Below are 26,989 nucleotides of genomic sequence, written 5' to 3'. Positions count from 1 at the left end.
CCGATTTCAAAACACTGCTTTGGAGCTTCACGAATCGAATCAGTGAATCGGAGCGCCAAAGTCACGTGATTTCAGCAGTTAAGCCGTTTGATAAGAGATCCGAATCACTAATTCGAAACAAAAGATTCATAAAGCTTTTTTTGGCGCACAAAAATTATTCTTATCACTTTATAATATTAAGATAGAACCACTGAAGTCACATGAACCGTTTTAAATATGTTTTAGTACCTTTATGGATCTTGAGAGGTGCAGTAACATTGCTGGCGATGCAGGCCTCACTGAACCATCGGATTTCATCAACAATATCTTAATTTGTGTTCGGAAGATGAACGAAGGTCTTACGGATGTAGAACGACATGAGGGTGAGTAATAAATGACATTATTTTCATTTTTGGGTGAACTAACCCTTTAATCAGTGTTAATTTATTATAATTGAGTTACTATAGTTAGTTTTTTTATTTTTGTATTTTCTGTTTTCATTTTAATATCATTTAAAGTATTAGCAATTTAGTTTTGTCATTTTTATGATTTTTTTTTAAAATGTATATTTGGTTTATATTAATTTTATTTCAGTTTTAGTTATTTTATTACATCAAGTTAAATGAAAGTGAAAAATGTTGCTTTGGCAAATAGCTGAAATAAAATAAGTTTAAGTTGTTTATTAAACTATTTTATTTCAGTTAACGTTTATTTTAAAGTAAGAATTTTTTTATGGTTTTAGTTTGAGTTAACTATGATAACCCTTATTTTAATGCATTGAATTTTCAAGAATTGCATTTTGGGAGGCTGCCATTCAACAGGATGTGAGAATATATTTCGAATTGAGATATTTCACACTGTTTTTTGTTGAAATTTGTCATTATTTTACTTCCATATGAGCCTGAATAAAAGTAAAAACATATTTTGGGGTAAAACCAAACCCTTTAATTTGTTTCCTCTCTGCACTCATCTCCTCCTCCTCCATTCTTCCCTTGTAATCATTCTCTCCTTTTTCTATCATCTTCCTTTCTCATCTGGTCATTGCCAACCTCAGAGCCTCTCCCAGAGTTCCAGACGTCCGAATGGAGACATCAGGTTGTGCCCACAGTGATTAGACCTAATGTGCGCAGGCCAATAGCCCCTTCTCCTGTAGATGCCCTTAACTCTCCTTTCTATACCTCTCCTTTCATTCTTCCTTCACCCTCTTCCATGATCCCTGACCCCCACATTTATACCCAAACAACCACTGTAGCCCCTGTTATTGCCTCCATTTCAGTCCCTTCCTCTGACTCACTCACAGGTACATATGTTGGTCTGAACCTTTATCTGTGTTTCATTCTCATTCTGTGTGTTCACACTGTCGTTGTGTGCTGTATATCGATCAACAGAGAACAGGATTTAAACATGGCTTGAGCTAGTGAGATCTGTTTTAGATTACACTCCAACATTGCTTGCATAGCAGTACACCGTCAAAAGGCCAAACATTCCATTCTTTCCAGTGTATTGCATACATCCATCATAACTATAAAACTGTTAAATCAGTCAGTATTTCTGACTAACTTACAATGTTTTTGATACTAGCAACATTCAGTTAAACAATATTTTATAGTTTTACTTAAGTTTTAGTGTTTTTTTGTTTGATTTTTTTCCATAAACATACAGGAGTTTTAATATCAATAGTACAATCTTCTGTAAAAAAAAAAAAAAAAAAAAAAAAAAATGAAACAGGGGTTATTAATGACAATCAGATAACTCATTATATGCAACAAGTCTTAAATGACATGATGTTATGCCCCCTGGAGGACACATGAACAAAACTACTCAGTAACACACTACTGTTCAAAAGTGTGGGATTAGATTTTAAAGGGACAGTTTACCCAAAATCTTTTACTCACCCTTATGTTGTTCCAAACCTGTATGAGTTTCTTTCTTCTGTTGAACACAAAAGAAGATATTTTAAAGAATGTTGGTAACCAGACAGTTGATAGTAGCCATAGAAGGAAATAAATACTATGGAAGTCAATGACTACCGTCAACTGTTTGGTTACCAATATTCTTTAAAATATCTTTTGAAGAAAGAAACTCATGCAGAAACTCATACAGGTTAGGGTGAGTAAATGATGACAAAATGTTCATTTTTGGGTGAACTTTCCATTTAAGTCTCTTATGCTCACCAGGGCTGCATTTATTTGATCAAAAATACAATTAAAAAAAAGTAATATTGTGAAATTTTACACAATTTAAAACAACTGTTTTCCATTTGAATATATTTTAAAATGTCATTTATTCCTGTGATGCAAAGCTGAATTTTCAGCATCATTACTCCAGTCTTCAGTGTCACATGATCCTTCAGAAATCATTCTAATATGCTGATTTGCTGCTCAAGATACATTTATGATTATTATCAAAGTTATCTTTTTTGCTGCTTAATATTTTTTTTGTGGAAACTGATGATTTTTTTAAGGATTCTTTGATTAATAGAAAGTTCAGAAAGTTCATTTTTTATTTGAAATAGAAATGTTTTGTAAAATTATAATTTTTTTGCTGAATAAAATTATTAATGTTTTTTCTAAATGTGACCCCAAACATTTGAACGGTAGTGTATGATGTGAGATATATCATAACAGATGCATGGTTTACATGTTAGATTGATACATACATGTAGCTTGTATGATTTGGATGAATTTTGTAAAATACTGATCTTTCAAGCAGATCTGTACTTTAACAAACACGTACAAGGATTGCGCTTTCTCTCAATTCTATATTGTGTGCTGTGTTAACTTTAGCAGAGGTCTTTAACAATGCATCAGTAGAATGCTTGTTGAATGATGCTACATATTTTGTACTTAATATTTTGTAATAGATATAACAAATTATACTGTATGTTATATATGTTATATGTTATATTATATTTCAGAGAAACACAGACAGTTAAGTGTATTAGCAGAGGAGGAATATCCCAATACTGTGTGTACTGGTGAGTATACACCACAGCTGCTCTTATAGCTAACCTTCCATTGTTTATAAATTTGAGTATTTTCATTGACATATTAGTCATTCTTTTGTGATCTCTGTGAATATCTCTACAGCTGATGAGGATGCAAACACAAAACCTTCAGATGTTCCTCAAAACCATGAACCTCACCCTCGCAGAGCCGGAGTCATCAGTATAGCCAACCAAAGACCAAACATGGAGCTCACTATGAACAAGCAACGGCCTGTTTTTGGACTTGAGGTTGTACGGCCTGCAAGAAGGTGAGTAATATGCAGAAAAATCTTGCTGATTGGTTGATGTCAGTAGGAAGTGCATTAAAGGAGTGAAGCTGTTGGTTGACACCAAAAATGCACTGACAATTTGGTATCAATACCTGGAATACCTTAGTGTTGCATTTACTAATATGGATGACTTTGTGAACACAAACACTCTTGGTTTTTTTTTTGTTTTGTTTTTTAATCTGGGATGCAACAATAACGACCTAATGTATTTTTCTGTATTTTATTTTATTTTTGTTATTTTCTTTGTTGTATTGTATTGCATTGTATTGTATGGTGTTCATTGTATTGTATGGTAGTCACTTAATTTTCTTTTTGTATTAGTTTGCATGCTAAAACACAAGTTGGCACACTGTGGTGAACAGAGGAAAAAATAATGTATGAGCATTTTTATGTTCATACCAAGGGCATGAAACAGGGCATGGTGTTCATTAACACTATTAATCTCAGAGAAAGGTAATTGACATTGGTTCAAGGTGATGCCATGCAGTATAATTGAAACTTTTTCTTTCATGGTATCATCTGAGCACATCTCATCAGTTCTGATGTGTTTTCTTCTTAGACCAGAGAGCATGACCTCTCTGCTGCCCACTGACCATACGTCACCCAATGTCACTGATGTCACACATTTTGAGCTGCCAAAATCAGAGCTGTCTGATACAGATAGAGTATCCACTCCTGCAGCCCTCGAAACTGTCCCAAAACCTGCTGAAGCCCCTACATTCGTCGCCCCATTAACTGAGATCCAGGTCAATCAGTCAGAGAATTCACAGAGCTCTGCTGAGCTGGCCGTTTTACACTTAGCTGCACATGAGCAGACAGAAGACAAGATGATTCCTTGTAAAGACAAGACAGAGTTGTTTCAAAGTAGTTTTCAACCAGCGGAAATACAAGAGCAAGATGTCAGCCCAGAATCTGTGCCACAGCCGCTCTCAAGTCCAGAAATGTCCCAGGCAGATCACATTGATGAAGGGTAAGTATGTTCTGCATCCGACCGTAATATTTGCTAGCATATAGTTACTGTGTTACATTTAAAGCTTACTATGCTATATTCATATAAAATGCATATACTGTATGTGTTGCGGTCCATTCGCTTATTATTATTCATAAGTCCATTTTACATCCTCCCTCTGATCTCTGTTCTAATGTCCCTGTCCCTCAGCGCCAAAAGCATGGCCGCTTTGCTGCCCTCTTGCCCAAAAGTGTCCCATTCTCCTTGGTCACCATCCATATTGGCTGATGATACAGTTGAAAATCAAAAAGGAGACTTGTTTGTAGATGGACTACCTAGAATGAACCAGGAATTCAGCGTTCTACCCATCTGCAAGAAAGCATATGAAGGAGAAGAGGCTAATGTCGACAGCTCTCCATCTTCTTTTCCCAGCATGATATATCTTCTTCCAGCCTGTCCGAAAACTGCTTTTGTACCTGGGATGCCATCTGTAATTTTTCAAGACAATAAGTGGCCTTGGGATGGGTCTGTGAAGGTACTGAAAGAGTACCTTCAAAAAGAGAAACCAGCAAAACTTATTCAAGATATGGATTGCTCATTGTACGATCGGAGCACTGTGGAACATATGATATCACAACATTTAACTTGCCCAAGAACTGCCAGCATCCCTGGATTCCCATCTTTGCCTTTCAATATGGTCAGTCTTCTACCATTATGTCCAGATTTATCTGTAGTTCCAGGTTTTCCTTCAAGATATCCAATCATTTGGACAGATGAAATCTGGCCTAAAGAGAATTTAGTATATTATTTGAAGAAAAGTAAGGAACAAATTTTGCCAATGTCTTCAATGAAGATCGATTTTGAAACCGCAAGAAATATGGTTTCATTGAGGTCATCTTGTTCAGCGGCACCCAAGATTTCGGGATTTCCATCTGCTCCAAAACCAGTTACACCAAGTATGGTCAAGATTTCATCATGTTGTCCGAATGTTTCCTGCATTGCTGGATTTCCATCTGCAAAAGAGCTTGCCAGTCAAAATATTATCCAACAATGGCCATCCAACAATGAATCATCTCTGATAATAGCACAAAAGAACCAGTCCAGTTTGCCTCAAGCTGTAAACATATTAAAAGAGGATCAGTTAACAGGTATGGTGAACTTAGTACCATCTTGCCCAAGAAAAGCAAGGACTCCTGGTTTCCCATCTGCACCAAAACGAAAACTAGACATTACATTCTGTATGACAAAACTCCTACCTTCATGTCCAACAGCCTCTTGTGTCCTTGGAATAACAACTATACAAATTCTTGCAAGCACATCAGATTCACTTAAGAAGTGGCCAAAGGACATTAATCCATTTTGGGTGAAGACGCTAGAATCTCAGCCATGTCATTTAATCTGTCCATATCCAGCTCAGTATGAAGTTACAGTTTTTAACAATATGCTGTCATTGATACCATCTTGCCCTAGAAAAGCAAGTACACCTGGATTTCCTTCTGCACCATGGCTCATGCCTAAAACACAAATAATATCTGGTACTCTGTCAACATGCCCACAGACAGCTAAAACTCCAGGCTTCCCCTCTTTAGTCCCAAGCGAAATTGATAAGGCTTTGGTAAATAATTGGCCTTTAAAGGAGAAAGGTTTTTTTGTGAGAAGTTGTTCGCCAATGTCCACATCTGAGAGGTTAAACATTGCTTATCAGGACAAAGAGAGTTTTAAAGAAATGTATGCTATTTTGCCAAGTTGTCCAGTGAAAGCAAATGTTCCTGGATTTCCATCTGCACCAAAGCCCAAATTAATGCTTCATCTTGTCCCTTCTTGCCCAACAGTCTCAAATGTACCTGGGATGCAATCAAGCATAATATCTGAAGTGGAATTACAATGGCCTGAAAATGAAAGGCCATTATGGGTTAAACAATTAAGCAGAAAGTGTCAGTCCATGCACACCGTTCCACCTCAGTACGGAGAAATTAATAAAGCCATCACTAGGGATATGGTAGCTTTGCGCCCAACTTGTGCAACCAGTGCTAAATTACCTGGCTTCCCATCTGCCCCAAGACTAAAAACTGAGAAGGCACCAGATATGGTTTCCCTCATGCCATCTTGTCCGCGTTTTACAAAAGTATTAGGTATGCCATTTGTTGATTTGGGAAATGAAGCAATGGATTCAAGTGCATGGCCACTGGATGCAAAGCAACTGTACAGGAGAACCTCAAGGGATGAGTCTGATATGGTATGTTCTTCCTTAACAAACTTGAATCAAACAAATGACAATCACCTGAATTTTCACATAGAAGACATGGCTATGATGATGCCATCCTGTGCAAAGCAGTCCAATGTACCTGGGTTTCCATCCACATATTCAGAATCTCCACATATTCTTTATCAGACAAATAATAGTCGAGCATTTACAGAAGATGTTGGCCATAAACAAGAAACTTCAACTGTGCTTGCTTCAGCAGACATCGAAATAGACCTGTTCAGTGCAAACAAGTCTGACAGTAGTTTTGCATTAGAGAAGACCAAGGAGAATGTCAACTTTTGGGCAAGTTGTGAGGAAGGACAAAAGGGAATTCTGGAGAGGGGGTAAGTTCAGAATTGCCCAAGTGTTTGTTTCACAAAAAAGTCATTTTGTATTGCACATCAGTGGATAGTGCATGAAATACTTTGACACTTGTTTCTAGGAAAATGCATTTCAGAATGTGGCACTCCATACCAGACATGCCACTATTACTGACTGTTGAGGAGAGGTGAGTTTTGCAAGGAAACATTAGATAGAGTATTAATTTATTGCTTTGCCTTGCCTTAATTGCATTTCCTGTCTGCATAACATTTATCCACTAAAGGCGTAGTTCACCCCAAAATGAAAAATCTGTAATCATTTACATTATGCACCTTCATGTTGTTCCAAACCCATATGCAATTCTTTATTCTGTTGAACAAAAAAAGAGAATATTTGGAAAATGTCTGTTTTTCCCCCCACATAAAATGAAAGTCAGTGGACCCTACATAGTTGACCCTTTCCTTTTTGGGTCAACTATACCTTTAAAATCATAAGTGCATAATGGTATGAAAACTAGGCACAACAAATAAGGTGTAGCAGAGACAATTTAGGCCTTGCTATAGTTGTCAAGCATATCAGTTGGTTCATGAAGTGTTCAGGAGGACACATTCATTGAAAATGAATTGGCTGCCACTAAATGGAATGATGCATGCAGTCGAATCATCTTGTATTGTCAGACAACCTCACATATGACATCTGATCATATGCTTATTTTTCTCAGCTGTCAAAGCGTAAGTGCTCAGATTCCACCTTCTGAAAATTACGGAAACACTCTGACTGAAAACGTGGAGGTGGATGAAGGTATATTATGCGGATCACAAGACATAACAGAACAGTTTGCTGATGCTTTAAAGAAAGAAGAAGAGACTACAGAAGATCACAATAGTCTGGTCCCTTCTACAACAAAAGATTGGCCTACAGGACTGCAACAAGAATGTGTACCCAACATGGTAGATCTTCTTCCATCATGTCCACTGTTCTCAAGAGTTTTTGGATGTCCATCTAGAGCGCTTTCAAGCATATGCAAAACAGACATAATCAACTGGCCTACTGATTTAAGTATAATTTGGGAAGAACCATGTAAATCAACAAAAAATATTTTGTTAATGCCATACTTGGACAAATCCCCCTATGATGCAAATATGGTGTCCCTGGCAGGCACATGTCCAAATGAAGCAAGAATTCCTGGCTTTCCATCTGCTAAAAGACTCACAGAGGCCCCATGTCCATCTTGCCCAGAAACATCCATTGTTGTTGACACATCTTCAGAGACCTTAGTTCCAGAGGAACAGCATCATCAGGAGTGGCTGAGCATTGAACCATCATTATTGCAAGAACTTCCTGAGCCAAAGCCAGTTTTAGACATCGATAGCCCAGTTGAGTGTTCAGAGATGGTGATGGTCACAGTGCCATCCTCAACTCTTAATTTCCCATCTGCAGCAAACAGTGAAGAAATAATTACTCAATCATGTGAAGAATTAGATCTTCAAGAGTCTATAATTGCTGAATCTAAACTAAGGGACGATTCCAGGCCTGTGAATGAGATATTAAACTTCATATCAGAAAACACTGCACAAATTCCAGATTCTATCCCTGAAACCCAAATCGAGCCAAATATGTTGGAGTTTCTTCCATCCTGCCCGGTGCTTTCTAGAATCCCTGGATGTCCATCTCTAAGAGTCCTTGAAGGCACAGAGTGCATTACTGATCAATCAATAATCTTATGCAATTTATTCAAAGATAGACAGACTGATATTTTCGACCCCAGTAAAGATGAAAAAGACTCACAGATTATAGCTCTGGCACCAACGTGCCCACAAGCATCATGTATTCCTGGCTTTCCATCTAGACCACATCCTAAGTCACAGATGGAGCCGAACATGCAAAACATTTGTCCCTCTTGCCCAAAGGTTTCACATATAGCTGGTTGTCCGAGCATCCAGATCCCAAAGACGTCCAATTGGCCTATGAGTACAGTCATTTTGTGGTCAAGTCAATTAAAGAAACCTCCTGTTGTTTTGGACATGGACAAGATGTGCAAAGAAAACAGTCATAGAATGTTTGCTCTGGCACCTACATGTCCATCAGTGGTCTGTGCTCCTGGTTTTCCATCTGTGCCCGAACCAATAATGCTACACATGCTTCCAGCTTGCCCGGAGAAATCTAATGTTATTGGATTTTCTTCTAAAAGAGAGCATTTAGATTGGTCCGTTGACAAGGAAACATTGTGCAATGTATCTTTTAAAAAGCAACCTGTTGTTGTTATTGACAGAGTAGATTCGCTCAATGAATTAACTGAAATAATGTTTGCATTGGCTCCAACCTGTCCATCAAAGGCAAGAATACCAGGATTCCCATATGCACCTAGTCGCAAAGTTACACTTCCTCCTAACATGGTTGGTCTTCATCAGTGTGTTCCGAAGACTTCAAGAATTATGGGATTCTCATCAAGTGAGAGAATAAACACAGGAGTATGGTTTGCAGATGAAATGCCCCTGTTGGAGAGGCCATTGAGAACAAGATCAGAACTGCTTATCCAGTTTAATTCAGCAAATCCATATGAGGAAATAGACAAATATATTTTGCAGAGGATGTTTACACTAGTGCCCACCTGCCCCAGAGAAGCACGCATACCTGGTTTTCCCTCTCTACCTCAGGTTAAAGTACAGGAATTCTATCTCAGTAAAGAACCAGACATAGTCAGCCTTTTTCATTCTTGCCCAGTGGTTTCTTTTATCATAGGTGTTCCTACAGTAAAATCTATGCCCATAGAAGAGTCTCAAGAAAGAATATGGTTTGCTCAGAAGCCCTTATGGGTCAAACCTCTTAAAGAAAGACCACTTTTTTCTTTAAGCTGTACAAAGGATTATGAAGAATATTCAAAAACTATGTTCTTACTTACTCCTACCTGCCCCAATAAGGCCAGCAATTATGGATTTCCATGCTTGGAAAGGCTAAAAAAAGAAGAGTACATGATGACAGATGTCTTGCCACCTTCTTCAGAGGCTCCATTCTCTGCGACCGATGAAATAGAATTCAATAACCTGGTCACTGAAGTACCATGTTCCCCAGTTGAAGCAAGGCTTCCTGATTTCCCACATGCTTCTACATGTGCAATTTTTCCATCAAGTCCAATCCAAGAACACACTGAATTTGAAGTCAAATTTACCCAATACATAGAATCAGAAAGGAATCAAACACTGGACATAACAGGAACTGGTAAGAGAACCATTATTAGAGTGAGGCTTGAATGTTGGGCAATATGTATACTCAGAAATGTTTTTTTTTTTTTTTTTAAGAAGTAGGAAGTTTTCATGAGATGCCCTTGGTTGAAGGGTGAGTTACATAGCATGTTTTATTTCTGTTCTATCACTGCATTTGCAATAGATTGTTTTGACATTGTTTGATTTGCTTTACATGAATGCAGACCACATTTCTTTTAGTTTAGTCATTTTACATATATGTATATTATATTATAATTTCTTGACATTGATTTGGCTTTATGGGAGCTTTATGCAAGCTTGTTCATGTAAAAACAACACCCATTGTGTCATTCAAAATTATCTAATAAAACATGGCTCAACATGATTTGAATTACCTGACTAATATATGACTTTTTTCACTAACATCATTATATCATCTCACTGGATGTTGTACCTGAAACATTTTCGGTGCATGCACGTGAGAGGTACGCATGGTGCACGTGAATTGCATCACAGACCCTGCAGACTTCACTTTTAACTAGTGAACTATTCTGTATCAGTATTGAAAACCATCAGGAGAAGTTTCTTCCAGAAGAGCAACATGTCGGGGAGCAGTCTACTAGTAAAATCCATGATACCGCAGAGCCAGGAGAGACTGCTATAATGTTAGGATGGGAGGTTTTGGAGGCAGATGATACTTCCACAGAAAAAGAAGAATCTTCTGGTCTTGTTAAGAGTATAGTTGATGTCTTTCACAGAGGGTAAGTAGAGGGTACATAATTAAGTGAAAACATTGAGCATGTTGGCTTGGATTTTTATTTTAAAAACACTTGAAATCTATCTAGGTCAATAATTAGTTAGTAAATGTAATTAGGAATCAATAAAATTACTCCTAACCATATTCAAATGTGTTCTTTTGTTACAGTAATTTATTTTCATTTTTATTAATGTCATATTTTCCAGTTTATTGTTTGGAAAACATTTTTATTTTTTACTTTTCACATTTTAAGTGTTGCTTTCTTTTAGTTATGAGACAGTTGCAGCAATATTGCAGCCCTCTAGCTCTGGATCGGTCACGGACACTTTAGATCCTCTCAGCAGCCTTTCATCTTCTGTGGATCCTGAGGGCAGCGGGACTCGCATGGCCAGTGGATGTGATTATTCATTGGAAGGGCCCGTGCAGGCAGCAGAGCCTGAGGTGTTCGATTCTGCTGAACCCTACATGTGGCGTTTGGTTAGTGGTTGTTCAGAAACATCGCTGTCATCAAAAGAGACTGAAAGCTGGTTTGTTGAAGATGAAGAATTTTGCCTAATGAGGAAGTGGCCCCCCTTGACGGAGGCTGACCTTCATGAGATAACTAAAGAAGAGGACAACACACGTGTTGAAGAGGGTACAACTTCTGTTCAAGAGGAAGCTGGTAATGATGAGATTGTGACAGAAAGTAAAGTGTTTGAGACATTGAAGGATGAGGTGTCAACCACACTATTTCGAGAGGAGGGGTGAGTTCATCAAGAGTGTTGCATTCAAACCCAACAACGGCAGAGTCCTGCAAACGGCAGCATGGCTATATTCTTTTTCTTTTCTTTTAGCGTTTCCCCCCTCATATTTGCAAAAATTTTGCACTGAAATGGCTGTTTTTCCCCCCCAAAATATTTATGTCCATGTGTCTAATTTTGCTTTTTGCCATAAAGGTGCAGTGTGTTATGTCAATGCCCCTAGTGGCACCAAATGGAATTGCAGAAATAATGATTGTGGCAAAAAGGGTTGTCAGCCTCCAAATCATGCCGTAAACAGACAGAAACTATTTTGAAACTGCCACAGTTTTTACATACTGTTGTATCTGCACAATAAACTGGGATGAAAAAGAATTTTAAAACAAAAAAAATTACACACTGCACCCTTAAAGACATTTGTTTGTTCAGCTAAGATTGTGAGCTGAGATCTATGCTGTTATTACAAAATCCGCAGCTGTTGTGACCAGGGCTCTGAACCGGTTCAAGGAACGAAAACGAAAACCGGAAGCGAACGAAATTTTGACCGGAACGTAACCAGAAACGGAAATCAAATTTAATCGTTCTGAACAGAAACGCTAATTTGAAATGGCCATTAACCGATTAATAACGTTATTTTATCATTCCGTTTAATATTTTGATTTGGCAGTCAACCAATCACGAATTCAAATAGTAGGCTACAGCCTATGCAAATGTGACGCTGACGCATCCAACGTGAGTGAAATGCCCGCGCTCAGGCTCTACAGTGAGTGCAGAGCCGTTCTGGGTAAAATAATATAGGGCAGTTTTGTTCATAACTTATGTTTATAAACAAAGTAGACTAGGCTATTTGTAAACATTTTACTTTATTTACCGATAACCTTTATTATCATTATTTCTGAATGTAATAATAAAATGCGACATATAGGCCTATGCGACTTATCTTTTTTCCTCTCAGGAATAGCGTCGGTATTTTTAACCATGCAGCAAACATTAAAATATCTTGAAAAAATACTTTAATTTATAAACCATTGTTTTTCCTTTCGTTTAATAGGTTTACATTTGGACAGAATCTTGTTATAAAAGATAAGGCCTATATTGGCTAAGACAGCAAATACACTCTCTTTGTTTTTTAATAAATAAAATGCTGTACATATTATTATTATTATTATTATTAATAATAATAATAATAATAATAATAATAAGTAGGCTACATGCAAAAATAAAAAATAAACTTAAAAAAAACGTTATTAACCGTTATTTTTTCTAATCAAACCGGTTTCGGAACGTTTATAATACAGAAGGAACGCTGGAACAGAAACGTTAAAATACAGATTCTGCTCGGAGTGGAACGATTGAATTTTTTTTTCGTTTTTAAGCCCTGGTTCTGACTTTAATTTATTTGTTGCATGTTGCAAAGGTATGCGATTTCTGACGGATGCAGTGGTAATGTTGCTTGGATGTACTTTATGCAGTAATGTTGCTTACTAAAAAAAGTATGTATAAGTTGACTGTGGTTTATAAGTGTGTCTATAGAGAGCTGTTGTATTCGTTACAGATCTCAACACAAAAATAAATGTAGTGATACTGTATTTTTGTCCTTAAGGCCACAACATCGTATTGTGCACGAAGTCTCTCTTTTCATCCAACGGACTAAGGACGAATTGCTGTGTGAAGAAAAAACACCTATGTCTTTACCGTCTTTAAAAAACCCTTATAACCCAAAGACTATCGCAGAACAGACTGCTGTTTCAGCTTCAAAAGAACCTTTGCCACCAAGAAGGACCAAGAGGCAAGATATTCTTCAAGAGCTAGTTTCCAATCCAGCTGAGCCAAATGCTCAGAGAGCTAACACCTGTGTCATAAAACAAACTGAACATTATTCTCAAAGTACTTCACACAATGTACAGCCAGGTACAGCACTCACCACCATCCAAAGTTCTTCAGCTATGGCAGATGAAGGTACATTTCTAGAAATGGATGTACCTGTCCCATCGTCACGGACCAAAAAACGCCAAAGTGCTTCTTTTCCTGATGATACCTCAGTGATAGAAGCAGCAGAAAAGTTATCCAAAATTGAGATTTGTTCACCAGTACCCAAAGAGAAGCCCACACCCCAAGAAATAATAGCATCATGTCATGGCAACAATGGAGAAAATGTTCCCCTATTGCCTCCAAAAGTCACACAATTATGTGCTCCTCAGAGGCAGAAGAGTAAAGCTCAAACCAGCAATGTTGATGAAGTCAGTGAAGAGTTTGAAATAAAGAACACATTGTCTTCTGTCGTCAACAATATGTCTCAGTCTGAAGAGGCAAGAAAGACCCAAGCTGCTCTTCAAAAAGAAGACCATCAGGATTCCAGTCTGCCAGTGGCTATGCCACGTTCAAAGAAACGTTTCAGTGGTTCTTTTCCAGATGATCTTTCAGCCCCTTCATCCACCCTTGCGTCTCAAGCAGATTCAGACAACATTGTTCCCCAACCAGAAGACCGTGAAGATTCAATTCTGCCAATCCCAGTGCCACGTGTGAAGAAACGTCTCAGTGGTTCATTTCCAGATGATCTTCCAGCCCCTTCATCCACCCTTGCGTCTCAAGCAGATGCAGACAACATTGTTCTCCAAACAAAAGACCATCAAGATTCAAGTCTGCCAGTCCCAGTGCCACGTGTGAAGAAACGTCTCAGTGGTTCATTTCCGGATGATCTTCCAGCCCCTTCATCCTCCCTTGTGTCTCAATCAGATTCAGACAACATTGTTCTCCAACCAGAAGACCGTGAAGATTCAATTCTGCCAATCCCAGTGCCACGTGTGAAGAAACGTCTCAGTGGTTCATTTCCAGATGATCTTCCAGTCCCTTCATCCACCCTTGCATCTCAAGCAGATTCAGACAACATTGTTCTCCAAACAAAAGACCATCGAGATTCAAGTCTGCCTGTCCCAGTGCCACGTGTGAAGAAACGTCTAAGTGGTTGTTTTCCAGATGATCTTCCAGCCCCTTCATCCACCCCTGCGTCTCAAGCAGATTCAGACAACATTGTTCTCCAAACAAAAGACAATCAAGATTCAAGTCTGCCAGTCCCAGTGCCACGTGTGAAGAAACGTCTCAGTGGTTCATTTCCAGATGATCTTCCAGCCCCTTCATCCTCCCTTGTGTCTCAAGCAAATACAGACAACATTGTTCTCCAACCAGAAGACCGTGAAGATTCAATTCTGCCAATCCCAGTGCCACGTTCAAAGAAACGTCTAAGTGGTTTTTTTCCAGATGATCTTCCAGCCCCTTCATCCACCCTTGCATCTCAAGCAGGTTCAGACAACATTGTTCCCCAACCAGAAGACCATCAAGATTCAAGTCTGCCAGTCCCAGTACCACGTGTGAAGAAACGTCTCAGTGGTTCATTTCCAGATGATCTTCCAGCCCCTTCATCCACCCTTGCATCTCAAGCAGATTCAGACAACAGTGTTCTTCAAACAAAAGACCATCAAGATTCTAGTCTGCCAGTCCCAGTGCCACGTGTGAAGAAACGTCTCAGTGGCTCATTTCCAGATGATCTCACTGATCCCTTGACTTGTCCACCACCTCCTGTAGATTCACTTGATGTAGAAGTCCTTCCTCTCTCAGAAAATAAACAATGTTCTGGTGAAGTGCCCACACAGGTAAGGGCAGAATCAGGGATGGAGAGCCTTGAGGTTTCAACCACCACAATTGCAAAGGAACTAGAGATAAACAGAAAGGAGTCTGATTTAAACCTCATTGGGCAGATAGTTCCTGATGTGGCAGTTAACAGTGAAATACACAAGACTGGTGCTCCACTTGGTGAACATTGTGAGGACATTGGGGAGAAGTCTCCTGTGAAAGAGCTACAAATTGAAAAAGATCAAAGTGTTGAGGACAAAAAGGATGCTGTACATTCTGGAGATGATGAGGTTGATTTGAGCATGGACACAGTAGATGACACATGTGTTGTCTTAGATGTGTCCAGGTAAGTTTCGTAGGACTGACTGTTGTCACATTTGTAGACATCACACATGCAAGTTTTTATTTTGTATAAGTGCTGTAACTAGTCACTAGAGGTGCTCTTTGTAGTTTCACTATAATGTTGCAATAATAATGTTGGGTTTTCAAAAACAATGCCAATGTATAGTTAATTTAGTCATTAAATGTTCAACCTTTAAGTTAAACTGTTTGTCTTTTATGAAAAAATTGCAAAATGTAAATACAAATAAATGATTGTATGATAAAGATGAAGACATTGGTGCTTGTTTAATTTTGTTGTCATGCATTGTGTAACTAATTCTGAATTTTTCTTATGCTTGAAAGAGATATATCTACATGAGTTGAATAGCTTTTGCAATATTGGTTTATTTTAATGTAGAAAGCAGTTTTGTTTAATATTTCTTTTGTTTCTTCTATCTAGACAAGAAGCAGCTGAAGATTCCTCAAGTTTTCCTGTTCCAGTGCCTCGTGTGAAGAAACGTTTAAGTGCCTCTTTCCCAGAAGACATCTCCATTTCCAGTTCCTCATCAGCCAATCAGCTTGAGGCTTCAGAAAAGGCCAATATTGAGCCCACAGTGCCTGTTCGTAATAAACGAAGAGCTGCAGCAGATGCCATGGACGTTCAGGGAAGTTCCACAGCTCACACATCGCCAACCAATGAAATAGAGGTTATTGGATCTCCTAATTTTTTATTATGTTGATTGTTATCATTGTGATATTAATGAGCAGGTGGTTAATTTTTTCTGTGTTCAAATCCAGATTATGACCTTGGTGAATTCAAGTCAGTCTTTGTTGGAATGGTGCCAAAAGGTCACACAAGGTTACAAGGGTGTGCGAATCACAAACTTCAGCACCTCATGGAGAAACGGCCTTGCTTTCTGTGCCATCCTGCATCATTTCCATCCAGATAAAGTGTGGGTGTTTTTTTTTTTTTTTTTTATGTGGAAGAAGGCATTAGGCTTATTTCATAAATGTTACACGGGTTTTGTATAGTTGATCAACTTAGTCTTATTCAATATTTTGTTTATTTGTTTGTCATTTTGTCTTTAGGAATTATGAAATGCTGGATCCGTATGACATTAAACGCAACAACAAGAAGGTGATCCACCTCTTTTAATATTGGATAATTACTTTTTTTCCCCCTGTGATCAGGAAATGGTAAAAATAAAGATTCTTCTATTCATAGGCATTTGATGGCTTTGCTGAACTGGGCATCTCCAGGCTGATAGAGCCCTCTGACATGGTGCTGCTGGCAGTGCCCGACAGGCTAATCGTGATGACGTATCTCAACCAGATCCGCACCTATTTCATGGGCCAGGAGCTCAGTGTCATTCAGATCGAGAAGAACAGCAGCGAGTCCAGTTATGCTGTTGGTGAAAAGAGGGAGGAAGCTGATCCTGAAGCCGCTGCTCGCTACTGTGCCGAAAGGCTTCAGAGCAGCGGAATCACTTTAGAGACGAATGGAAGCTTCCCTGAAAGGGAGGGAAAGGCTGGTGGTTTGGTGCCACCTCCAAGAACCAAGCGAACGCCGGGCCAGAGCCAGGCTGGAGATTCAGGGGCTGCTCAGCCTCTGGTGGCACCACCTAGAACTCACTCCTCAAAGGCTTTTTCTCATGTCAAGGATGCAGATCTTGTAAGAAAACGCAGATCAAAGCTGCAGGGGAAGTCACTGGATGAGCCAGAACCACACGAACAGCAGAGCGGTACAGAGGTAAAACATTAAAAATATACTCTACCAGTCAAAAGTTTGAAATACATAATTAAACTAATTTCAAAATAATGAAATTAATTATTTTTTATGGCTTTTATGCTCACCAGCACTGCATTTATTTGATCAAAAATTACAATTTAAAAGAAATGTTTTAAATATTTTTGAATATATTTTAAAGTGTAATTAAATCCTGTGATGGCAAAGCTACATTTTTAGCAGCATTTTAGCAGCCATTTCTCCAGTCTTCAACATCACATGATAAGAGATCAAATCAGTATATCAGAATGATTTCTGAATGATCATGTGACACTGAAGACTACAGTAATGATGCTGACATTTCACTGGAATAAATTACATTTGAACATACAGTGCACAGCATAAATGAGTACACCCCTTCTGAACAAATACAAAAGATGTATCTTCTTTATGATCACTAATACAATTCATGGAAAGATGGCAAAACTAAATTGTATTAAACATATACATAATAAAAACTGAGAAATATATGTCATTAATAGCCATAAAATAAGTAAATTAGCCAATTTTGTTTAAATTAAGGATTGCAGAAATGAGTACACCCTAGATTTAATTCAACAAATGTATAATATTCTAATACTTAGTATGCCCTCCATAATTTTGAATATACTGCTCTGACCCTTCCTGGCACGGAGTGTACAAGTTCATGACAAATTGTCACATCTGTCCTGTTTAACTCCTGGATGATGAGCTCCTTAAATGCCCTGATCTTTAATGGGGAGTGTTGCTCAACTTGTCTCTACAGAATCCCCCACAGGTGCTCAAGAGTGTTAAGACTGAGTGCAATACATGTCCACAGAAGGTTTTTCATGTTGAAAAAATGCCCAACAATGCAGGGAATGAGGAAAGGGTAACATCTTCTGTTTCAAGTTTGTGTATTAAATTACACAGTGGTGTGGGAATTCATGACAGCATTGATTAAGCACAACTCCCTCACACCTTCAGCACTCATACATCCCTCTATAAGAGCTTTACTACCACTGAACTTTACTGTGGGAACCAGGCACTTCTCACTGTACTCATCCTCTAGCAACACCAGAACATTTTGGATGCTGTTAGATCCAAAATGACTGATTTGGTCTCATGAGACCAGAGTATTGATTCCTAGAATCTATATTTTGTAAATATGGGCTTTGGAAATGGCTAACTGACTTTATTGTGCTTTGGCTACAGTAGGTAGTTCCAGTGAGAACAACAACCATGCATGCCATTTCTGCAGGCTGCATCTTACTCTGTGAGACAGTCACTCTTTTCATAGCTTTTGCTGGCTCTGAGACACTCGCTTGGTATTTCTCCTGCTCTTTGTCTAGTAAAAAAATCCTTCATCACTAAATGAAAGCTTAAAAATGAAGGCCTGATTATTTCAGGGGCCTTGTCACAAGTCCATTGTTTTTGAATTTCTGTGTTACTTTTGCTATATTTTCACACTTAAAACAATGATTTGGTAATCCTCTTGTACCACTGTCCTCTTTTGTGCTAAGAAACGAGTCTCCTGACAGTTCTCTCCCAAGTGGTTCCATTGTTGTCAGCATTAAGTCTGAGAATGATTCAATGGGCTACATAACACTTTTATTTGTCAAGAAATGACTTCTCTTTAAATGTTTTGGTTCAACATACTTACCTGTTGATCAAACATTGCTTTAAACTTACACCAGAAAAACTTTATTTCGTTTTATTTAGTAACTTTTAGGAGGGTGTACCCATTTTTGCTACACAACATTTTATCATCTTGATAAGAAAATCTTATTTTCCTAAATAATTTTGACATACTTCTTTGGTAATGGATTAAGCAGACTTGCTGGAACATTATATCTCTAAAGAACCCTAACATGTCTTCTAAGTAATTGAGTAATTGCTGACTTTCAGAAGTTTCAGAGGGGGTGTACTCATTTATGCTGTGCACTGTATATTACAATAGAAAACATTTCTTTTAAAATGTAATAATATTTCACAATATTACTGTTTTTTACTGATTTAATGCAGCCTTGGTGAGCATAAAAGACTTCTTTAAAAAAACAATAACACCTTAATTATTCCAAAATATTGACTGTTAGTGTATATTGATTGTTAGTCTGTATTTAAAGGTATGCTATATAACCTTTTTTTGTTCAAAATGAACAAAAATGAATTGAGTCAATACATCATCAATCCTTTTCCCAAAATGTGTTTTTGTCTTACTCTGATTCACTATGGTAATCGTTGGTAATCACGTATGGTTTTCGCAGGAAATTGTGTACATACGTCACTCGCCCGTGTGTGTCTCTTCATATCTGTAAATAGAGAAAAGTTGCTCCAGCTCCTTTGACTTGTGTATGGTGTGGGAGTGTCATAGGTTAGTTGACCCAACGAGCGAGAAAGGTTGATGCGACAGAGCTCATAATAAAATGAAAATCAACATTGGCTTGGCTTTTCAGAGATGATGAGAACTGTGGGATTTGAAATGTTGTAAAAGCGACGCTGAGATGGTGTTTTTATTACTCAGCGGCTGAGTAAGGTATTTTATTGAACAGATAAATTGCCATATGTAGCTCTCTAACAGAGTTCATTAAAAAGCATTATCTATTGTGAAGGGTCATATTCATCCGCACAGTCCCATAGAGCTGAAGCACAACCAAAATGCATGCCGGTTTGTTTTTTTAACTGCTAGAGGGCCAAAAGTTACATAGTGTACCTTTAAATTTAATAGTGTGGTCTTTGCTACCCAAAATGACTAATAATAACTATAATGCATGAAAGCTAAAAGCTAACCATTGCAAGTATTGTCTGTAATGTGCTTTTTAATAATATCACACAGCTTTCACGACTCTAAAAGGGTATAATGTGTGATATAAGACTTGTTAATGGTCTGTGTACTCTCTAGTGTAATGCATTTTTCATGAAATTCATTTCAACAGAACATGAACAGTGTTCAGGATCATTATATAAAGCTCAGGACCTAGCAGGCGTGTTGTGATGATACGTGTTTACTGTGTGCTCTCTGTTTAACTGATGTTTGTGAATCTGTGATTCGTGTTGTGTCATGAGAGAGATATTGTTTTTGGGACTAGGTTGTATTATTTATAGCATAATATATTTTTCTCTTCTTTGTGAGGGTAATTATTTTTCAATTATCATATAACTGGTTAATCTGTATAAACAGTAAATATTACTGAGCTGCTGTACTTTATAATGTCTTTACCCAGACTGCATCAGTCCAAGCAGAAACCGAGGCAGCGAGAGGAGGTTCAGCGTCACGTAAGATTTGATTCAAAACACCTTTCAAAGACTTTAAATTCAAATACTTTTTTTACACTGTTAAATTGATGACCTATGCTGAACATGTTTTCTGCAGAGTATAAGAAATTATGGAAAAAAAAAAAAAGTCTGTTTTTGCTGTAAACTATTGTAAAATGTTGTTGACTATTGCATGTATGTTCTTCTGTCTTGTTTGTATTGGAAACGTAGAAATTGTTGAAGCAGCAACTGCAGGAGAAAACCAGGTCATTCATTGTTTTTCTATTTGTGACTTATTAACGTCAGTTGAAATATTGCCTAAATTTAAATTTCTTTCATAGTTTGGTTTGTACATGATAGCTCCAAAACAATATTTGAAAAGGTTGCAAATGCATATACATGGGTTTAAGTATTTGCATGTGTTTTTATGAAGTTTATGTCTATTTGCAGGATATCAGTCAATATGTGCTCAGTGAGATACAGGCGCTGGAGGCTGAACAGAAGCAGATCGATTGCAGAGCAGACACTGTGGAGAGGAAACTCAGAAGACTTATGGAATCTGGTAAGTCATTGATTACAGTAGTTAAAGTTTTCATTTGTAATATTTCATGAGTATAGAGTGTCAGTTGTTCCTCGGTTCCCTCAGTTGCTTGGTCTCAAAGAAAGCTCTCAGAGTCAGAAGTTCCAGGGCTCAGAAAATAATCTTTATTGCAATGCAACAAAGTGAGATGCCAGCTAATCATCTGATCTGCACAATGCAAAACTTCATTTCTTATACCTTTTTTCTTATCGCTATAGGTCCAATGGGAATTCTCCCACTTATCTTTTCTTTTAGCTCCACCATGGCGTTCTGCCACCATTATTTTTGAATCCGCATACGTTATGAATTAATATACATACATTATAAATAAATACATTATGAATAAATATTGGAATATTGGTGAAAAGTCCCCAACTATGCTGTTTTTAAAAAAAATTGTATGTAATAATATTTTTGGTACTTTCCACTGTTTATTCTTGTTCCCATATATTGTTCCTAGCAGCAGACCTTTTATTTCCCAATGTTTTTGCACACAGACCACTTCTACAGTTGATCCTTCAGTGATCAATAAATTATATATATATATATATATATATATATATATATATATATATATAGTAATTGTGAGGGAGAGTAATTGTGCTGTGCCATAGATTATGATGCAGTGTGCTAAAAATGACAAAAAACAAACAATGCAGTTGATTTGTGAGGCTTGATGAAGTTCAAGAACTATCATGCACTTACAGGTAGTGATCGTGTAGAAGAAGAGACACTGATTCAGGAGTGGTTTACCCTGGTCAACAAGAAGAATGCTTTGATCAGAAGACAAGACCATCTACAGTTACTGTATGTCTTTTCACACTTATTTTCAGTTACTTTTTGTGTTCCACTATACTCATTTAGATAATGGCCTTTATTTGAACAGTGGCTGATTTAAGACACCTTGCTAATTATCATTCCTTCTGTGTGACAGACAAGAAGAGCAAGGTTTGGAGAGGAGGTTTGAGCTGCTGAAGAAAGAACTTCAAGATCTAATGGCTGTGGAAGGTACGAAACATCTATGTATGTAGGCTACAATAGTACATTTTGCGGTTTAGTTTTAAAGGAAGCATGCAGTAATCATCTGATTCAGTATGTGCAAAGGGTCTCAACATCTCTGAAATCCAGTAACAGAAAGTGCAGATTTAGGTACTGGTGATAAAATGGAGAACTATATCTCTAAGAAATCTATGTACACAATACACATATGTTTAGGAGCATCTGCATGTGTTTTTAAATATTAAAGATGTTTTGCCTCTCATCAAGTAGTTTTATCAGTTGCATGATGAAATCTTGCTATCTTCATTATACTATTATAATTTTTGTGTTACTTTTGAAGAATGGAAGAAAACCCAGGCTCATAAAACCAGAGAGCAGCTGTTGTTGCAGGAGCTGGTGTCTTTAGTCAACCAGAGGGACGAGCTTGTGCATGACATTGATGCCAAAGAGAGAGGGTGAGGTTCATTCACAAGATATACTCTGTACCTTTTGTGGATTCCTGGTCTACGACTCTTCTATGTAAAACAGCCAGAATATCAGAGTTTTAAAGGATTAGTTCACTTTCAAAGGAAAATTACCCCAAGCTTTACGCATCCTCAAGCCATCCTAGGTATATATGACTTTCTTCTTTCTGATGAACACAATCAGAGATATTAATAAATATCCTGACACATCCAAGCTTTATAATGGCAGTGAATGGGACCAATGAGTATGAGCTGAAGAAAGTGCCTCCATCCACATCTATCCATCATAAACTTGTGGTCCGGGGGGTTAAAGGGTTAGTTTACCCAAAAATGAAAATTTTATAATTTATTACTCACCCTCATGCTGTTCCACACCCCTAAGACCTTTGTTAATCTTCGGAACACAAATTAAGATATTTTTGTTTAAATCCGATGGCTCAGTGAGGCCTCTATAGCCAGCAATGACATTTCCTCTCTCAAGATCCATTAATGTACTAAAAACATATTTAAATCAGTTCATGTGAGTACAGTGGTTCAATACTAATATTATAACTAATATTATAATATATAACTAATATTATAATATATAACTAATAACTAATATTATTACTAATATTATAAAGCGACAAGAATATTTTTGGTGCACCAAAAAAATAAAATAACGATTATATAGTGATGGCCGATTTCAAAACACTGCTTCAGGAAGCTTCGGAGCGTTATGAATCAGAGTATCGAATCATGATTCGGATCGCGTGTCAAACCGCCAAACTGCTGAAATCATGTGACTTTGGTGCTCTGAACCGCTGATTCGACACGCTGATTCATAACGCTCCGAAGCTTCATGAAGCAGTGTTTTGAAATCGGCCATCACTATATAAGTCGTTATTTTGTTTTTTTTGGCGCACCAAAAATATTCTCGTCGCTTTATAATATTAATATTGAACCACTGTACTCACATGAACTGATTTAAATATGTTTTTAGTACATTAATGGATCTTGAGAGAAGAAATGTCATTGCTGGCTATGGAGGCCTCACTGAGCCATCGGATTTCAACAAAAATATCTTAATTTGTGTTCCGAAGATGAACGAAGGTCTTACGGGTGTGGAACGGCATGAGGGTGAGTAATAAATGACAGAATTTTCATTTTTGGGTGAACTAACCCTTTAATAAAGGCCTTCTGAAGTGAAGTGATGCATTTGTCTGAAAAAAATATCCATATTTAACAAGTTATGATGTAAAATGTCTAGTCTTCTAATCTTAAGCTACATCCTACACCTTCCCTGTTCAACTTACGGAAAAAGCTTAACTGACGCCACACCAAGTTTACACTTTCTTCGTAACTTGAATATGGAAGGCTGTCTGACGAAAGCTAGATATTTTAGATAAGATGTAATATAAGTCTCTGGTGTCACCAGAATGTGTCTGTGAAATTGCAGCTGAAAATACCCCACAGATCATTTATTATAGCTTATCAAATTTGCCCCTATTTGGGTATGAGCAAATACACACTGTTTTTGTGTGTGTCCCTTTAAATGCAAATGAGCTGCTGCTCCCTGCCCCCTTTCAAGAAGAGGGTGGAGCTTTAACAGCTCATGCTTCAGTTGCTCAACAACAACAAAGCTGGAGAATCTCACGCAGCCAAAATGACGATTGTCAGTAACGGTGTTCAGCCTTACATTGTTCAAACCAGAGTCAGACACTGATGGAGAGATTCAGGAAGAAGTTACAACTTTTAGAATGCATCTGGACAATTCTGAATAGTTAGAGGATAAATTTATGTAGTTGCTGTGGAGTCGATTTAACTCATCGACTAGCATGTGCCATCATGTTAATCTTGCAAATCCATCATGCAAATCCAGCGTTGAATTGACCCTCGTTTGTGAAGCAGTCCGGCGTAAAATGACGGCATGGCAACAACACTCTACTACAACAACTCTTCCTCTTCTCTAAAGCAGCCCAACATGGCCTCACCCCCTTTGTTGCGTGTTCTCGGGGGCAGGGTTTATGTAAATTTTAGGGTTAGTGATGCCACCAACCCGGGAAAGAGCTTGTTGTAGTCCCTACCAGCCGTTTGTTGTAGTCCTTAAAAGAGGTTTCTGTAAAAGAAAATATCTCCCTTTGCTTTGAACTTTGAGTGTCATAACTTTGCAGATGTTGTTTATGTTCAAACAACAACATTACACACTAACTAAAGTTTAAAAAAGTGAAATCATAATCAAGGACCCCTTTAAAAAAAATCTTACCAACCGCAAATTTTTGAACGGCAGCATAGCAACACCCTAGCAATGTGACACTACTTTTGCATGGGCAACCACCCACTTATTCTTTCTTTTTCTCTTTTTTTTAACTCTTTCTCTGTTGTCATCCTCAAGGGCTCTTGAAGAGGACGAGAGGTTGGAGAGAGGTCTAGAAATGAGGCGCAGGAAGTATGGAAGTCGGAAAGAGAAGTGTGTGTTGCAGTGAGGGATGCTGTGCACCTGCTTTTATACAGGACCGTCCCTTTAAACACTGTGCTGATGGACTATTGAGGTGTGTGTGGACCAGATTACAATAAATGACAAGTAGACTGTGACTAGATGAATCTTCAGTCCTCATCAAGCAGCATGAATGCTCATTTCGGGTGAATTAAGAGTTGTTAACTTTTAGAGACATTTTAGTCTCCGAATATTTTGTTTGAAAAATTTAAATAGACAGTTAGTCAAAAGTGTCCTGTAAGCACTTCTTGTTTTATGTTTTCAGTAAAAAATAATATACATGTGGCCTTTGCAGTGTTATTTACTTCATTGTTTAACTTGTGTGTACAAGTCAGTTGCTGCACAGTGATTTTAAGATATCTCATATCAAAGCTACGTAGAATATAAGTTTGCAGAGTTTGAAAGAAGGATCAGGCAATTTTAAAAGACATTGCTCCGTTACATGGAGATTTTGTTCTGTTCTGTTATGCAATTCAAATGTTTAACTAACCTAAATAAATAAATGTCAACAACACAGACAACATTTTGCACAAAATTTCTCCATATATTATGACCCCTCTCCAAATACTGTTAAAGGGGTTGTCTGTTCTATTTTAAGAACCCTACTTTAATATCACATGACTTATAAAATGCATAGAATTGGTCAAAGAGAGCGTGTGCATGCACTTTGAGTGTTAGCATTTTAGTTTTAAAATATCTGAATAAAAAAAAAATTTTTTTTAGGATTATAATTAGGCCTATATAACATAATCTTTCATCCTTGAATGGTACAGAATGCAGAAGCAGATACTCTCAGCAGTGAATAAGCACTTCAAGAATTTCTCCCTTAAAGTGTGTGTGTGATGGTTATTTTTGAGTGACTGGTTGTTTTAGAGATTGTCAGCTCTTTGCATTGATATTATCTGTTTACACTTTGTTTGAAATGTTATTAGTTGATGTTATTTGTATTGGTTGAACAGTGAATTGCTTTTGAGACATCCTGATGTCAGCTAACACACTACAGCTGACATGTCTTTGGGAAATAAAATTGTTTTTAAGATTCTGCATCCAGACTTGGTGGTCATTGAACAGGAACATCTATGTATGTAGGCTACAATGGTACATTTTGCGGTTTAGTTTTAAAGAAAGCATGCCTTAATCATCAGATTCAGTATGTGCAAAGGGTCCCAATGTCTCTGCACTTCAGTAACAGAAAGTGCAGATTTAGTAGAACTCTAACCGGAAGTTTCACTTCGCAATCAAGTTCATAAGGGCGAGTTCTCTTAAACTCTTTCAATATATATATATATGCCACATCATTCAAAACATCTACACACACACAAAACCTTAACCAGGAATGAGAAGAAGAACTGAATCATTGAGTCATTTTTTTTTTCTTTTGGCACTTGGCAGCCAGCCACACTGAATCATATAGTTAAAACAACTTTTGATTTATAAATAGGCTATAAATAATATATAAATTCGAATTGTTAAATCAAATTTATAAATCAAATTTAAAAAGATTGTAAAATATCAAAAAGGAAACTGGATTTATTTTAAAAACAAAATCACAGCAAAAGAAAAAAAAATTAACTTTATGATCAAATGAGTCACGAGTCAAAATAGGTAATTGGGTCAAATAATGATGACAGCCTTTAACCTAATATCTTAACAAGTTTTATAATGTGTTGTTGTTATATGTTTAATGCATTTTATTTTTTACCTTAATATTTTGAGCTTTTTTGGGGGAAATTGGCCCAGACTAAATGACAGTCGCAGGTTTACGAGTGTAGCCTACTGACTACAGTTAACAACTCATTAGCAAATCAATTCATTGGTGCAATTTGATTCATTTAATTGGTTGAAACTAATATTTAGTAGTTTCAGTTGAAACATCACTAAAATGTTTGTCCTGGCATACTTTTTCACGTGTTCTTTTTTGACATGATATAAATGTTTCACAAGTTCATCTAGGCTAATCGAGTATAAACGGATGTGTTCATGCAAAGGGTCCCGAGATGACCTTTAAAGTGTTCCGCTGCAACAAAAATCAAAGAAGGAAATATAAAACAAT

The 26,989-nt window shown here is 37.4% G+C and overlaps 1 protein-coding gene across 15 annotated transcripts in view; it reads left to right on the top strand.

The window, feature by feature from the left end:
• ehbp1l1a (EH domain binding protein 1-like 1a) overlaps window positions 1-25,980 on the top strand; it is a 41,321-nt gene extending 15,341 nt beyond the window's left edge. For 4 of the 15 annotated variants that reach the window (XM_051898582.1, XM_051898585.1, XM_051898581.1 and 1 more), the window contains 22 exons: window positions 1,034-1,279; window positions 2,897-2,956; window positions 3,069-3,234; window positions 3,815-4,225; window positions 4,415-6,793; window positions 6,892-6,957; window positions 7,492-9,989; window positions 10,070-10,106; window positions 10,534-10,734; window positions 11,000-11,473; window positions 13,071-15,443; window positions 15,879-16,125; window positions 16,217-16,371; window positions 16,508-16,556; window positions 16,644-17,168; window positions 20,387-20,438; window positions 20,649-20,683; window positions 20,868-20,979; window positions 21,705-21,804; window positions 21,932-22,005; window positions 22,337-22,451; window positions 24,835-25,980. In XM_051898582.1, the coding sequence (XP_051754542.1) occupies window positions 1,034-1,279; window positions 2,897-2,956; window positions 3,069-3,234; window positions 3,815-4,225; window positions 4,415-6,793; window positions 6,892-6,957; window positions 7,492-9,989; window positions 10,070-10,106; window positions 10,534-10,734; window positions 11,000-11,473; window positions 13,071-15,443; window positions 15,879-16,125; window positions 16,217-16,371; window positions 16,508-16,556; window positions 16,644-17,168; window positions 20,387-20,438; window positions 20,649-20,683; window positions 20,868-20,979; window positions 21,705-21,804; window positions 21,932-22,005; window positions 22,337-22,451; window positions 24,835-24,925 (10,466 nt within the window). In that variant the 3' untranslated portion in view covers window positions 24,926-25,980. Of the gene's footprint in view, window positions 1-1,033; window positions 1,280-2,896; window positions 2,957-3,068; window positions 3,235-3,814; window positions 4,226-4,414; window positions 6,958-7,491; window positions 9,990-10,069; window positions 10,107-10,533; window positions 10,735-10,999; window positions 11,474-13,070; window positions 15,444-15,878; window positions 16,126-16,216; window positions 16,372-16,507; window positions 16,557-16,643; window positions 17,169-20,386; window positions 20,439-20,648; window positions 20,684-20,867; window positions 20,980-21,704; window positions 21,805-21,931; window positions 22,006-22,336; window positions 22,452-24,834 lie in introns of those variants that run through there. The other 11 variants (XM_051898583.1, XM_051898587.1, XM_051898589.1 and 8 more) reach the window with 8 other exon arrangements.
• Window positions 25,981-26,989: the final 1,009 nt, after the last annotated feature.

This window comes from Ctenopharyngodon idella, chromosome 7 (assembly GCF_019924925.1).
Source record: "Ctenopharyngodon idella isolate HZGC_01 chromosome 7, HZGC01, whole genome shotgun sequence".
Taxonomy (NCBI): Eukaryota; Metazoa; Chordata; class Actinopteri; order Cypriniformes; family Xenocyprididae; genus Ctenopharyngodon; species Ctenopharyngodon idella.
The sequence above is the reverse complement of the archived record's forward strand: the minus strand, read 5'-3'. Positions and strand labels throughout refer to the sequence as shown.